Source organism: Mustela nivalis, assembly GCF_964662115.1.
Source record: "Mustela nivalis genome assembly, chromosome: 3".
NCBI lineage: Eukaryota > Metazoa > Chordata > Mammalia > Carnivora > Mustelidae > Mustela > Mustela nivalis.
Window position 1 is genome coordinate 137478325 of NC_139022.1, and position 15772 is coordinate 137494096.

The 15772-nt window shown below is 39.6% G+C and overlaps 1 protein-coding gene and 1 long non-coding RNA gene across 2 annotated transcripts in view; one reads left to right on the forward strand and one right to left on the reverse strand.

Annotated features, from left to right (window-relative positions):
- The window catches only part of LOC309861032, a 165197-nt gene that overhangs the window by 119599 nt on the left and 29826 nt on the right, over positions 1–15772 (reverse strand). The gene's annotated exons all lie outside the window — the stretch shown is intronic.
- On the forward strand, positions 1596–14845 carry NMUR2 (neuromedin U receptor 2; the record flags this gene model as incomplete). The annotated part of the gene is made up of 4 exons (XM_082724061.1): positions 1596–2312; positions 8549–8633; positions 11485–11610; positions 14574–14845. The coding sequence occupies 4 exons, from the start codon at positions 1596–1598 to the stop codon at positions 14843–14845; spliced, it is 1200 nt and encodes a 399-aa protein (XP_082580187.1).

Sequence of the window (15772 nt, forward strand, 5' to 3'; positions counted from 1 at the left end):
GTTTTATCATTCAATTTAAAAATAAAAGGGGAAATAACATTTGGTGAACATCTCTTAAGTATAAGATGGTTTAATATAACTACTCTCATTTAATCTTCTCAACAACTATATATGGTACCATACCTTGTAAAAATAATCCCACACTCAGATATCTCCCAAATCTACTGTTACCATAGTAATCCAAGCCATTATTATTTCTTTGACTATTACACCAGCCTCCTGCCTGTTAAAACTTCACCTTTCTTAATTCTGCTCAGAACTTTCCAAAGATTTCTCTCTGCAGTCTGAATCAGACTGAAACTCTATATTGTCCTAGAAAAACTTACATGATCTGGTCCCCACCAGTCACTTCAAGCTAATCACTCATATCCTCCTGTCCACTCATTAACTCCCATCTACATTTGTCTTCCTGATGTTTCTGAAATGCATCAGGCTTGTGACTGCCTCAGGACTTTTGCACTGGCTATTACTTTTGCTGTGAATGCACTTCCCTTAGCTCCATTATGACTGACTTTTCATCATTCAGACCTCAGCAAAAACATCTCCTGATGTAAGATTTCTTTGACCACCTTTGATAAAAGAACACCTCCAGCCTTACCTTTGTATCATCCCGTACCTTTTCCCCTCACAACACAAATTATTATCTTTAATCATATTATGAATTTACTAGTTTGCTTGTATATTTTCAGAATTCCCTATTGTAAGAAAAATACCAAGTGATGGAGATTTTTGTCTGGCTTGTTCACTGATGCTTCTACAAAGCCTAGAACATTGCCCGATACAATAGAGTGAATGAATCTACAATTCACAGATAAGGAAATGAGGCTGGCAGAGTTTGAGTGACATTCCCAGTGTCTTACAGGATTTCTACGAATGGGACTGATTCTAAACCCCAGGGCCTGTTAGGATAGCAAGGCACTACCCAAAGACTCTGAAGTGACAGACAGCAGGCAGGGCTAGATGATGTGCATGTGTTTGTTCAGGCTTTGGATTCTATTGTGGCTAGAGTCGAACTGAAAAAGTCACATTGATCATGCTTTCCCCAGTAAGCCCTGAATTTCCAACGGAACAAGATAACTCGAGAAATCTATTGATCTCCCTTTTTTGTCATGCTGTGCAGGTGACAAGGATCAATGGAAACTTGTACTCTCCTGCCCAAGACCCTGCAACTTTAATTTGCATTTCCACCCAGATTCCCAGGACTCTGCAAAATGCACTGCTCAAAATGCCCACAGCTTATTCAAGGTAGAGTATCCCTGTTTGTGTCAGCTGTTTTCCCTGCTCCTTCCAATTCAGAGAAATGTCTCCCTCTCCTCTCCAGCTCTCTGCTTCCAAGCCAGCTCACAGACCCAGCCTTTGTCTTGCTAAGCATCTGACACACTCATTGGGCCACAGCTTGTGGAGGGGCGGGGTCTCTCGCTCTTCAAAAGGGATCCGGGTCTGAACAGCCCAACCTTACTGAAGTGCTCACGCTCTCCCATCCTCTTTCCCCAGAGTCTGTGCTTTCCTGCCTGCTTTCTCTTTCTTTTCTGGCTCAGCCTGGGACACACGCTGATTATCAGAGGAGTCTCAGGTCTTGCATTTTAGTGTCAGTGATGGAAAAACACAAGAATGATTCCTGGATCCACCAGCAGGAACTGGAAGACCCATCCGAGAAATACCTGAACAGCAGCGAGGACTATCTGGCCTTCCTCTACGGGCCTCCCCGCAGCCAATTCTTCTTCCCAGTGACTGCAGTGTATGCCCTGATTTTTATAGTGGGGGTCGTTGGCAATTTCCTTGTGTGCCTGGTGATTATTCGGCACCAGACTATGAAGACACCCACCAACTACTACCTCTTCAGCCTGGCTGTCTCCGACCTCTTGGTCCTGCTCCTTGGGATGCCCCTGGAAGTCTACGAGATGTGGCGCAACTACCCCTTCCTGCTTGGGCTCGTGGGCTGCTACTTCAGGACGGCCCTCTTTGAGACGGTGTGCTTTGCCTCCATCCTCAGCGTCACCACCGTGAGCGTGGAGCGCTATGTGGCCATCCTCCACCCGTTCCGCGCCAAGATGAAGTGCACCCGGCGGCGGGCTCTCAGGATCCTCGGCATCGTCTGGGGCTTCTCTGTTCTCTTCTCTCTGCCCAACACCAGCATTCACGGCATCAAGGTCCACTACTTCCCCAATGGGTCCTTGGTCCCAGGCTCTGCCACCTGTGCAGTCATCAAGCCCATATGGATCTACAATTTCATCATCCAGGTCACTTCCTTCCTCTTCTACATCCTCCCCATGGTTGTCATCAGTGTCCTCTACTACCTCATGGGGCTCAAAGTGAGTATCCAAGCTCGCTGGCTTAGGGCAGCATCCCTTCTCTCATGATTCAAAGTTCAGAGGAAAACTTGAGAACTGGAAAAATTCAGAATTGGAAGTATAGAGAAAAATAGAATGAGCTTAGAGGGGAAGCAGAAGTTAAAGGACTAGCCTCAAAATTAGGCGAATCCTACCACAACTATAAACCATTTCCTTTAAGTCACCTTGCATTACTCTTCCTTTATGCCTGCAGCTTTCAAACCTAGGAGTTCCTACCAGTCACCTAGAAATCTTACCCTGGGATTCAAAGTGCAGACCCCTCCCCCTGGGAAATTCTGATTCAGTAGGTCTGAGGTGGAGCCTCATTTTAAACAGTGCAAGGTGGCCACTCCTGGAGGGAACATTCCACAGCTCGTTGTCTCCAGCCCCCATCTACTGCCTGTATTGAATTTTCCTCTGGACCAACTTGGTCAGAGTATAACATAAGCCATCTCTGCCTGTCTTCTACTCCAAGACAGACTTACAGTTTTAAAGTCAGACTGTCCCTTATGGTTGCTTTGACACTTTGGTTGAACTATCAGGCTAAAATGCAAAAATATGGCTTAAGGGGGACCAACCTGGATTTCTCTTGACCGGGTGGAAATTGAGGGACAGGATGTGAACAGAGCACATTAGAGCAGAAGAAAATGGGAATAAATGACAGCTGAGATGAATGAAAAACTATCACTTAGTTTGCAATATACCTAATAATTAGAGGTTCCTGTACTCAGGATGGTAAACTGATTTTCCCCCCTTTTTAGGATCTAAATTAGCTGAGAGAAACTACTTTTGGTGAGGTAGTAGTACATCTATATAATTCCTGTCCTGGTATAGTCTGCATCCAAATTCATAGAGATGAAATCTAACTGTGACAGCTTTATGCCCATTTAAGGAGGCAGCTTGTGTAGGAAACAGTCTTGGGACCATTTAGAGTCCCAGGTCGAAAGCTCACATAAAATACACTTTCAGGCAAGCCACACAATTCTCTCCTGGAGTTACTTTTCACATTTATAAAATGAAAAGGTCATATTAGATTATACCTAAGGCTCCTGATAGCTCTAACAGTCTGTGATAACTTAAAAAAAGGAATAAAATATCTGTGAGCAGGAGCAACGTGGATTATAAATGAAGGGAAAACAAAGCAAATATCACATTCACATCATCTGCTTCAAGATGGCTCTGCTACCATGTATTCTCTGACAATTAATGTACTCCCACCTCAGAAAAAGGCAAATGTCAGAAATGAGTGCCCCACAATGGTCCTTTTCCATATCTGCTGTGCCTAAGGTGAGCAGTAGAATCCAAGTAGGAAGAACAAGTTCCAAGAACCACAGATGTCTGGACAAAGGAGTGAATTTAATCAGGCAGAGAGTTTTGCCAATCTCCTCTTGGAGGGCTGGTCCCTCTACATTGAGAGACACATGCCACCCCAGACTAGCTTGCAGTATCTTAGAATGTCCTGTGTATATCACCGGAGGAAAAGGACTTCTGCATGATTCCAAATACCAACAGCCCTATGAGAAATCTCTACCCCAAACTGACCAATACCATTTTGTCCAACACCAAACAAACATTAATCTTGGGTTAATTTGGAAGAAGCATTTAACTTGGAGTAGGAAACATGCATCCCCTACCCCCAACCAATTACTTCGTGTTTCACTTTGTTTTATTGTCATGAACCTATAGCCACCTTTTATTAGGAGCTAAGGAACAACTCAGAAAACAGCTTAGAAACTACCTAGTTTGCTTTATGTATATAGTGCAACATATAAAATTCCTGTTCTCAGGAAGGATAAACTGTTACCCAGAGGACACCAGGGAAGGAATTATCTGCTTAGTAAGTCACTGCTAGAAGAATCTAAAGATCTGTAGACTAAAAGTCAGGAGAAATAGGTCCTAGTCTATGGCATTGGCCTCGGGGTCTTTGCACATGTTGTAACTTTTGCTATATCATTGCCTGAATTGTTCCTACTGCTGACCATCACAATCCCTTTTGCTTTTCTAACTCTAACTTATCCTTTCAATCATACTTCATCCACACTTTCTTTGTGAAGCTCTGCCTGACTCTCTAGATGTATCTGGTCCCTGTGTATGTGCTATGATTCCTGGTGATTTTCCTCACCACATTTCTTACAACTTAAAATTCTATATTTGTGGGTTCCTTAATTTGTTTTCTCCAACTAGACTGTAAGCTGAATGAATGAATGAGTGAATGAAGTTAAATTATTTCTTTTATTGCTAGACTCCAGCTTTTCAACCTTCGAAAGAGAATTAGAAACATTGTTTTAGAGAGCTTTTTGATCTAAGAGATTTAAAAGAGGCTAAGCAAATCTGATGATTATTAAGTTATTGGCTCCCTTGGCAAATCTAAAGTTATGATTGACTTTGACTTTGGTACTCACTGCCTTCAGAAGGCGAAAAAAAAAAAGAAAGAAAGAAAGAAAGAAAAAAGAAAAAAAAAGGAAAGAAAAGGAAAAACAACAACAAAAAACTAAGCCTGATGAAACCACAAGACCAAAGAAGAAGGGGGGGGCATATATGTGCTCAAAGCTGAGCATTCAGTACATGAGTAGCCACTGAGATGCTCTCTACGTTTAGAACATGTTAGAGATAGCAAACAGACAACCCCAGAATTTCCTTCTCTCTGAGAGGAAGTTCTTTTGGAGCTCTCATCTAGTAGTTGTAATTCTGCATGCAGCCTTAACACTTGAACTGAGGAAGATGGATTATGAATTGCAGCAAAATCCAGCCATGCCAGACAGAGTTGCACTCATTTTTTTCCCAAATAAACAGATTTCATTCAGATTGTAGACATATTTACACAACAGCTAGGATTATATTTTGGTATTCTGAAGCTTAGTCTCCACACAACACATAAACGAACATCTGCTGGAATGATTATCATCATATGAGCAACTGATCAGCATAATATATCAACCTGAGTCAGCCCCATTGACCTCGCCCCTCACCTTTTATCTTACACAACTAAAGAGCGTGTGATAGGAAGGCCTCTGAGCTTCCTATACAGTAACCACAATTTTTCACTCATTTTGTATCTTCACTTTTTTAAAAAAGATTTTATTTACTTATTTGACAGAGAGAGAGAGATCACAAGTAGGCAGAGAGAGAGGGGGAAGCAAGCTCCCCACTAAGCAGAGAGCCCAATTCGGGGCTTGATCCCAGGACCCTGAGATCATCACCTGAGCTGAACGCAGAGGTTAACTCACTGAGCCACCCAGGTGCCCCATATATTCACTTTTAAAATGAAAATTCAGAATATCTATTAGTGAATATCTATTAGTGAATATCTATTTTGCTAAACATCTGAAGGGAAATAAAAGTGTCCAAACTTAAGCAGTATTAAATGTTGGTTAGACAAATTGTTTGGATTCTATTCTACTACATTGCCTCCTTCAGATTCTGTTGAAATAATGTATATGATGCATAAATACTCAGTTTTTCACTCTTTCCCTCTGGCTAGTTGTATCACTAAAACCTACAGAAGCTGAAAAGTAAGCAATGATTAACACATTTATAATTTTCTTTTCATTGCAAACTACACTGTACAGAAAGCCTGTTCGTGAAAGAACTGTATGAACTGTTCACTTTATGTTTGATTTAAGGAAATTGTTTCTTGAAGTAGAGAAATTACCAAAGAATACTGTTAAACCCACCCACAGAAGGGACTAAGAGGTCCCAGTAGTTTCTCATTGTTCTTAATTTTGGACTGAAATCAAATACTGGGATAAGTATCTTGTGACAATGACAAATTTTTAAAAATGGTATGAAACAATTGGAACCTTCAGTAGATTTAATTGATGATGAGTTAGTAAGATTTGCACTTTGATTTATTACTCTTACCTTAACAACAAGGCAGGGATTTTTTGTTTTGTTTTTGTTTGTTTGTTTGTTTGTTTGTTTATCTCTGCTTCTGGCTGCTTCTTTGTCTCAAACAAGTGCTACTTATGGGTGAGCAGTGCCAAGAGGAGAATTTCTGTAAGGGACTCAGTAATCCATGACTGGACACACAGACATAAATAAATAACCCTGTTTCATCAAAATTCAGTTTTTATGATGTCTTTCAAGTAAGAGAACAAAAACCAGGATAACAATAGTAATATATAACTTACTGAGTATTATGTGCCACACACTAAAATCTACCCGTATTATTTTTTCACCATTAAGTTTATAACCTCTTATCTTCAGTTTCCTCCCATCTCTTCCTAATAACTGCACAGTATTTTCCCTTCTTTCTTTCCAAGTTCTAGGTGACCTCCAAAGGGTCAAATCTCACAGGAAATTTAATCCCTCACTTTGTGAAGACACAGGTGTATGTTGAGAGCATCAATATATTCAGAGACAGAGGGTCAGCTTTGTTAATCATCCAAGTGGATGCTTTAGGACCACACGAGTCCTGAAGCATGTAGAACCATGCACTATCTGATTTTTAGGAGCTTATGTGTTTGTTAGAGACAGGATAATTTTTTGTTGAGCTTTGGAGGCAACTTTTAATGAGCCTCCAGTCCAAGTCTTATTTGATTTTAAATACTTTCTCTAAAGCATCCTGTAAAAATGCCTCCAGCCCAGGAAGCTCACTGATTAGAGAAGTTTGTTCTACTGCTGCACATAACCACACCAATCTCTCTCTCTCTCTCTTTTTTTTAATCTTGAATTGGAATATATCTTCCAATAAACTGATCCTAATATACCCAAGATTATATAGAGTAAGTTGAACTTTCCTTCCACCTAATGCCCTTGATCAGTGTTTCAGAACTTTCTACAGTGTTAAGGAAGGAACCCCAACTCAATCTGGCAACATGTGATAGGAAGTATACACCTGAAAAGCTAAGAGGTAGAGCTGGCTTTTGATGAAGATTAATTCCATAAAACACAAGACCAAGCTTTATTTCTGTTTCTTTGCTCTTCTTTCTATACTGTTGATTTCAACCTCAAGATCGTCACAGTAGGCTATTGGTGGCTCCAAGCACTTTCCTCATGGTGGGGGAAAAAATAGCTCTTGTATTCCAGAACTCACATGCAGAAAACAAGAAGGCTCTCAATGAAAGAGAATCAAAAGTTCCATTCCTAGAAGTACAAGCAAGCATCTGAAATATCTTTGATTCCAATTATGCAGTCACTGTGACTGAAGGTTAGTAGTTACATTATTCAAGGACTGAATCTGGAGCTGGAGATGGGATCATTTCCATCTAAATTAACGACTAACAATGCAGAAGGACTAAATTCTCTAAAGGAAAATCAGGATACCGCTAGTAGGAGAAGAAGAGAATAAATGTTAGAGAATCAGTCACAACTATATACTATACTACCTTCTAGATATTTGATAGTATCAAATATTATCATATGATGATAATCATTCCAGCAGATGTTCGTTTATGTGGTGTGTGGAGACTAAGGGTAGGGAAAATTGCATGCACAGGTAGTGTTAATATTTGAAATTTTAGAAACTTCTCTAAGGATCACCACATCTTACAACAGGATGAGTATTCTTTAACATCTAAACTCAGAAACATAGGCACTCTTATCAGTAATATTAGTAACACAGATATTCCCAAATTGTGCTCCTCAAGATGTACTAGGTATTCCACTGAAAAGGACTGGGTCAGAGGGAATATTGTTGAGGCAAAGAAGCACTGTCTCCCTTGAAGCTGGGAGGGTGAGGAGATAAATGGGGTGTGGAAGGTGGGGATGGGGAAGGCTGATACACAAACCCCCATGAAGATGTTCATAGTGTCCATCAAGCGCATTAAAGGATCTGAGAGGACCCATAATAAAAACCATAAACTTTATGAAACATAAAAAATATCCATTTTTGTTTTCTACTGTCTACCTACTCTATAGCAGAGGGTTCCATTCTAATAATCATTGAGTGAATAAATGAAAAAGGCTACCTAACATTTTCAACTTTAGATGTCATACTTTTTATGGAATACCTATTAATATGCTACATAAGTAAGGTTTTATAGAATAGCATGTGATACATGGTAGCTTTATAATGTAGCCACAACCATCAATCCAGTTGAGTTAGATGACTTGAATCCAACTTCACTCCAACTTATTAAACGTTTGACAAATTCTTATAGTTCTTTAAGTCCCAGATTTTTGTCTGCAAAATAAGTGTTAGAGATAACACTTCCAGGATTTGGTCAGAAGGAAACAATGTTTCCTTCCCTTGGTATCTTTTTCCACTTCCCTTGCAGCTAAAGAAAGACCACCTCCTTGGGGCAGATGAAGCAGCTGCAAATATTCAAAGACCTGCCAGAAAATCTGTCACCAAAATGCTGTGTAAGTCTTCCACTTTTTTCGGGGCTTGGTTGGTTGGTTTGTGAAAGCAAAGGACATGGATTTTGTACTGAGAAAGTGCTGTTGGGATCAGAATCAAAATACTCCTGAACCACAACATCGAAACCTTGGTTTTCTCAAGCTCCTAGGACCTGTCTGTCTTGTTTCTATTTTAGTTTTTAACCCTCAAACAATACACAAAATTGCATCACTGGAATACACTCTGTGGTGTATTCAGTAAATCTCACTCTGTAAATCTTGCTCTCTGCGGTTGCGAGCATTTCTTTTCCTCTCTAAAATGAGCAGGTGCGGGGGGCGGGGCTAGGTGGATCAGTCAGTTTAGGGTCAGACACTCGGTTTTGGCTCTGGTCCTAAGATTGAGCCCTAGTTGGCTCTGTGCTCAGAAAGGATTCTCTCTCTCTCTCTCTCTCTCTGCCCCTTTGCCCCTCCCCTGCCTCTCTCTCTAAAATAAATAAGCCTTAAAAATAAAATAAAATGAGTAGGTGATTTTTAACCTATTTTGAGTTACGAGTTTGTTTTTTTTTTTTTTAACTATGATGAAAGCTGTGAACTCTACACTTAGAAAATGTGCAAATACACATACACAAAACATTTTGCATCCATTTCAGGGGATCCTGTGCCTCCTGACACCCATCCTTGGACTCCCTGGGATCCCTTAATTCCACACTTAAGAACATCTGGCCAAGAGTAACTCTAAGCCATCAGCCTGCCTATAACATTGTATCATTTTATACAAACAGTACACTCTTTTTTTGCATAGAGATGTTTTAAAACCCAGGAACTGATCAACAGTCTCCCAAAAGAATGTTATAAATATATGATCCTACACTAGGGTATGAGAGATATTGATGAAAAAGGAGATTTATAATAAATTTCCCAAGTCGAAACCTAAGGTTTGGAAGAAACAAATCCTTCAGGCTAATATTCATATAAATCACTCACTATAACTATGTGGGGTTTATGAACAACAACAACAAAAAAACTGCAAAGTCACTAAAGTTTGTCTAATAGTCATCTTCCTGGAAATTGTTTAGCCCCTGTTGGCATTTGACTTTCCCTATTGAGAAATCTCATGTCTTCATTATCTCCCCCTCCCCTTTTTCCTTGACCCAAATCTGCTCTTACAAAAAGACTTGAAGTGCACTCACATTCAAGTCACAGTGATAAAATATACAGTAAAGAATTTATTTGTCTTTGGGGGATGGAGTGTTCAATTTTAACAGTAACTACATTTTTTAAAAAAGATTTATTTATTTATTCAAGAGAGAGAAAGAGAGCATGGTGGGGGGCGGAGGGAGGAGAGAGAGAAATAATCCAGAACAGACCCTGCTGAGCGATGAGGGGCTCAATCTCCTGACCCCAAGATCACGAGATCACAACCTGAGCTGAAATCAAGAGCTGGACACTTAACCTGCTGACCCCACTGAGGGCCAACACTAATTAAAATTTTAACTAAAGGGAATAGTAGGCAGTATACTATTATTCCCTTAGGTAAAAATTTAATTAGTGTTTTTAGTTAAAATAGATTAGGGACTTTTCCCCGGGGGGTAAATTCAGAAGCTCTTTCAGATATTCTTGGAACTATACCACACAGACAGACCACTTACTCTGAATATGTTACTGCCAACAGAAAATATATGTACCATTTACTATGGAAACTTCAATTGTACTCACAAATTCAGAGAATTGTAAAATAAACACCCATGTATGTACCCATCACTCAGCTTCAATCATTATCAACTCATAGCTAATCTTGTTTCATCTATATTCCTATCTCTCCCTTAGCCCCTACAAAGTTGTTCTGAGGCAAATTTCAAGCATCATGTCTTGGGAAATAAAAGTATTTTATAACTTCAGAAGAGAAAAAAATATATTTATATTGGTGAAGACTGAATGCCCCAAAGAGAAACTAATATCTGCCTGGGGAACTGAAAATAAAAAAACTGGGCAGTAGTATATTTCTGTGCATCTATAATTATTTAAAAAGAAAAAAGAAGAAATTAGAAGGAAACCTGTACTCTAAAAAGTTATAATATAATAGATATATCCCATCCCAATGAAAAGATGCTTGTAAAGCAATATTATGCTCATGATTCTTCCCTTTCTTTCTGTCCCTCCCACCCCTTACAGAATGACTGAATTCACAGAAGTTTCTAATTATTTCCAGAGGAACAATATAAAACCATACAACGTTTTACCACATCCTACATTAATAGTTTGTTGTTAATCTATGACTTTAAAAAACGCCAACTGCTTGAACCCAATCACTATATTTCTATCACCAGTTTACATGGTTCCAACAATCTTCTTGTAACATATTTTCCATAATATAATGTTTTCAGAACTTCGAATAAAGGCAATACTATTTTAAGTGTTCCAAGTTAACCTTAAATTATACAAGAAATCTTGTACATAAATCCTATATAACTCATTCCCATGTGCAAATATTCTATGTAAAGGCTCCTTAAGATCTAGATGGTCAATTATAATGATAGCTTAAGAAAGATGGCAGGGGGGCACCTGGGTGGCTTAGTGGGTTAAAGCCTCTGCCTTCAGCTAAGGTCATGATCTCAGGGTCTGGGATGGAGCCCCACATTGGGCTCTCTGTTCGGCAGGGACCCTGCCTCCCCCTCTCTCTCTGCCTGCCTCTCTGCCTACCTGTGATCTCTGTCAAATAAATAAAATCTTAAAAAAAAAAAAAAGATTTATTAAAAAAAAAAAAAGAAAGATGGGGGGAGGAATGTTAGAAGGAATGGATGGTCTCAGAGTGGGCATTGCACACCTATCCTTGCTTTGACTGTCTTTTGCTCTCTCATTCATCATCCTTTTCCAGTTGTCTTGGTCTTAGTGTTTGCTCTCTGTTGGGCCCCATTCCACATTGACCGGCTCTTCTTCAGCTTTGTGGAGGAGTGGACTGAACCCCTGGCTGCTGCGTTCAATCTCATCCACGTGGTGTCAGGTAACACTTTGGCTTGCTTGGTTACATCAGAAATGTCCTGGTAATTACATCTGCTTCATCTTGCTTAGAGCACTTGGTTCCACTGCATATACTGTGATTATGGGGACCCATCATACAACAAAGAACACACTTGATTTTTATTTCATTCACATATTGGTGAGGTATGTTATAAATCCAAAAGAAATATACCAGATCAGTATTTTAGATGCTACTTTATTGAAGACCTCAACTCTAAGCATGATGATTACAGCAGGAAAGTGGTCTAAGAGGTGATTCCTTTGTTTTGCTTCCAATGACCACATAATTGAAATGATTCTTATTAGTTAAACATCCATGTTTAATCCCTGCAATCTCATATTATCTTCAGCAAGTGTTAGATCCTCATGGAAATCAACCAAATGTTATTCACGAGGCATCAAGGTCTGTTTTTAGGCTACTGTAATGCTGCTTGGGAATGGTACCATGGAATTTGGTGGAAAGAATGGTAGAAAGGTCATTAGGTCAGAGGACCTGGATTTGCATCTCATTCCCATCAGAGTGATCTGAAGAAAGAAGCCTCCTTCATGTCAAAGTTACCTCAACTATAAAATGGCAGTAATGCCTGCTCTGTACAATCCATGGGCTGATGATGTAAGAAGTAAATGAAGTTGCATGATACTACATTATCTTTCTATAATTATCACAACAAGTAGATGTTATCATCACCATTTTACAGCTGAAAGTTCCACAAAAAAGAACTGCTTTGCCCAAAGTCACTTGGCAGCAAACAGTAAAAACAGCATTCCAACCCAAGTCATCCAACTTCAAGTTCAGGGCTCTAAACTCCAAAGTGGAGAAGAGAATGGTCACCCACATCCTTCCTTCTCAGTTAGTGTGACTATTAGGCAGACCACCTTGCTCCTCTACCTCAATGAGTCACTGGCTGGTTCTGTGGGCTCTTTAGATTACCAAAGACATCACCAGAGAGGAGAAAGAAGAGAAACTTGTGCATGGGACACTCCATGTGTGCATAAAGCAAAGACCACAGTGTTCATAGGAGTATTGAATGCCATGTACATTATCTGTTTTCAATCACCGTCTCTTTTGTACTCAGTAGACCTTGTGAACTGAACTGTTTATACCTGGACATTAGTACTTTCCTCCATGTTAAATTTAATTGTGAATTCTGGGTGAAATCTCAAAAACATTTATAGCCCTTAGCTTATCTTTGTGGTTAAGATGAGAAAAATGGAAGTGACAAAATAAATTGGAAAACTCCATGAGATCACATGGCACTTAACTAGTTGGCTCTCCATCTCCAGGCACTTAACTAGTTGGCTCTCCATCTCCAGATGCATCAAGACAACCATTTTAAGATTTCCAAATTATAGCATTTACATTAACATTTTCCTGCTAAAATATCATCTCTCTCTTCCCCATATTGCCAACCAGATGAAGTCTAAACCTCTTAAATGCTACTAAAAAAGTGCCTACAACTTGCCTTTTAATCAAGTTATGTATTTCCGTTCATAAACCACACATTTGTCAATCTAGTTAATTCGAGAATTTTTCACATTTTGTATTATTCCTGCATAATATAACCATTTCTGCCTCTGCACATTTGCACAGGCTCTGCCTTCTACCACAGAACTCTCTCTTCTCTTCCCCAATTATCTACTGCCTGCTTCAGGGCTGGTTAGTATTCAGTCAGTAGCCACTATTAAATCCTTCATGACCATCATAGTCCTTGTGCTTATGCTATCATGTAAATTTCCATAGGATGACTGTTAGTATCAGATATTTTGCTCTTAACAGATAGAGTTTGGTATTGTTCTTTTGTCAGCAGCTAAAGTTAGGCATAGATTTTGCCTCTATAATACCGTTCTAAGTCCTGGGAGAACAAAGTTTAAATCTACTACCTACTAACAAGCCTCAAAGTTTCTGGAACAAAATAAGAATTTATTGAATGAATTAACAGTCCACAGCAATACACTTCTTCCATATTCCTCCCTGTCCAGTTCTGTGCATAGGGCATATGGCATTCTGTAGGTCCTGAAGTACATAAATGAGGACAACCATGACTATGTTGATGATAGTGCCTATTGCTTATTTTATATTCTTAGCCATTCTCAGTCCCTCTGTGGATAGCATCTCAACTTGAGCTTCACAGTAATTCAGGGAGGTGGGTGAGGATGGTTTTCCCATTCCCATTTCATGAAGAAAAGAACTGTAGTCTTCTAAGGTCACAGAATAAGCAAGAGCCAAGATCAGAAACACAGTCCTCTACTTCTCAACCTTAGGCCTATCTTGGGCCTTGGGGGAAAAAAAAATAGGATACAGCAAAAAGAGAAGTGTGTATACCAAGGAGGAAAATGGCAGTGTACAAAGCATTTGGTGGAGAAAACAAATGGCAATATAGAATTATTTAATAGTAAAGTTGGAAGATGGGAAGAGCCATCAAGGGGAAAGGCTAGGTAGGAAAGGGTCATTGGGGCATGCTTTTTTGAAGAGACAGTTAGCATTATAAGAAATGTCAGCAAGGACTGTGCCTTAACTGATTTACCATTCCTCTCTTACTTGGAGTTTCAAATTATAGATTTAAGCAAAGCTCCAATGAGATAAAAAAAACATCTCCCTTTCCTCTGATACTTAAGCATCTCTCGTTAATACTTTGAGAGCATGTTCTTTAATTAAACAAGTGGGGATCAAAGGAAATTGCCAAGCATCTCAGAGAGATCTCATGCCAGCCTAAATTTTTCCAAGACTCTTTAATCTTTCTGCGTTTGATTCCTAAATACACAGGTGGTAGATCCATTCAGAGCATTTTGTATTCTCAATTAGAGTCCTGTATATATTAATACTTCCCAAAGAGAATTACTTCACAGGGATTCAAAGCTTTTGTTAAATATTTATGCTTTGCTCTATCATGCCTCTCACTCAGTTTCTCCTCAGTGTGCCTCTTTTTTTAATCTCCTGTGTTCCAGGTGTCTTCTTCTACCTGAGCTCAGCCGTCAACCCCATTATCTATAACCTACTCTCTCGCCGTTTCCGGGCAGCATTCTGGAACGTGATCTCTCCTTGCAAACAGGGGCACTCCCAGCACCATGCACAGGGGCCACCTGCTCAGCGGAACATCTTCCTGACAGAATGTCCCCTTGTGGACCTGACTGAAGATGCAGGTCCCCAGTTCCCTTGTCAGTTGTCAATCAGTAGCTCTCACCTCCCTACAACCCTCTGTACTGGACAGGTACCATAAAAGGAATGCTCAAAGAGTTGACATTCTTCTATGCTGCCTTACCATAGGGAAGGACATCTGTAATTTATGGCTCCTGTTGTGATAATAGGGAGGTTAAATGAGTCTTAGAATTTACATACCCATTTCTAACTTGGATGGGTTCTCTTTTTTAAACAAACTTCTACTAAAACTGGATCTAAAACCTAGAACCTCCTGATTTTTAGTGACCTTTCCATTACCCCAACTGACTCATGCCCCTTCACTAGTTGATGGAAAGAAAAAATATATATATTATGACCAGTAAAGTGTGATACCTATACTTTGAGTGATTTTTATTTTGGGAAATAATTAATCCTGACTCATCTGCACTTGGAGTTAAGCTGTTAACTCTCACAGCCGATGGCCCCTGTGGAACATAAAAGGGAGACCTATAGATGCTATGCTATTTTACATATTTGAGGGATCCATGTCAATGTTCTTCCACAGCAAAGCATTATCCTACTGCCTCACATTTTGTCATTATAATGTAATTCACCAGTATTTTGAAGCCTGTTACTTGAAGAGTCCTGGTAATATGGGGATGCCTCTTAGAACTATTATTCCCACCTTCCTGATCCTCAAGTCATTCTCAGTCATTCCTCACCAGGAATGAGATAAGATCCAAGTTCTACTTAGAGAAGAAAGGGAAGAGGGAGAGGGCCATGAGGAGGGTCAAAAGAGGCATAAAATGATCCAATCACAAACTTAGCTGTTTTCATAATTTGCTTGAGACACGGATTTCTAAAGTCTTACTCCATAAGCAGATAGAGGTATGGTCTACAATCTTGGGGAAAAACCCAGGTCAGATAATAACTACTGGTCTCAAACCTATGATTTTACTTACAAAATCTTTCATTAACTGTATAACAGTCTTCACGCATATGAGAAAAATCAATTTTCCAGACTCAT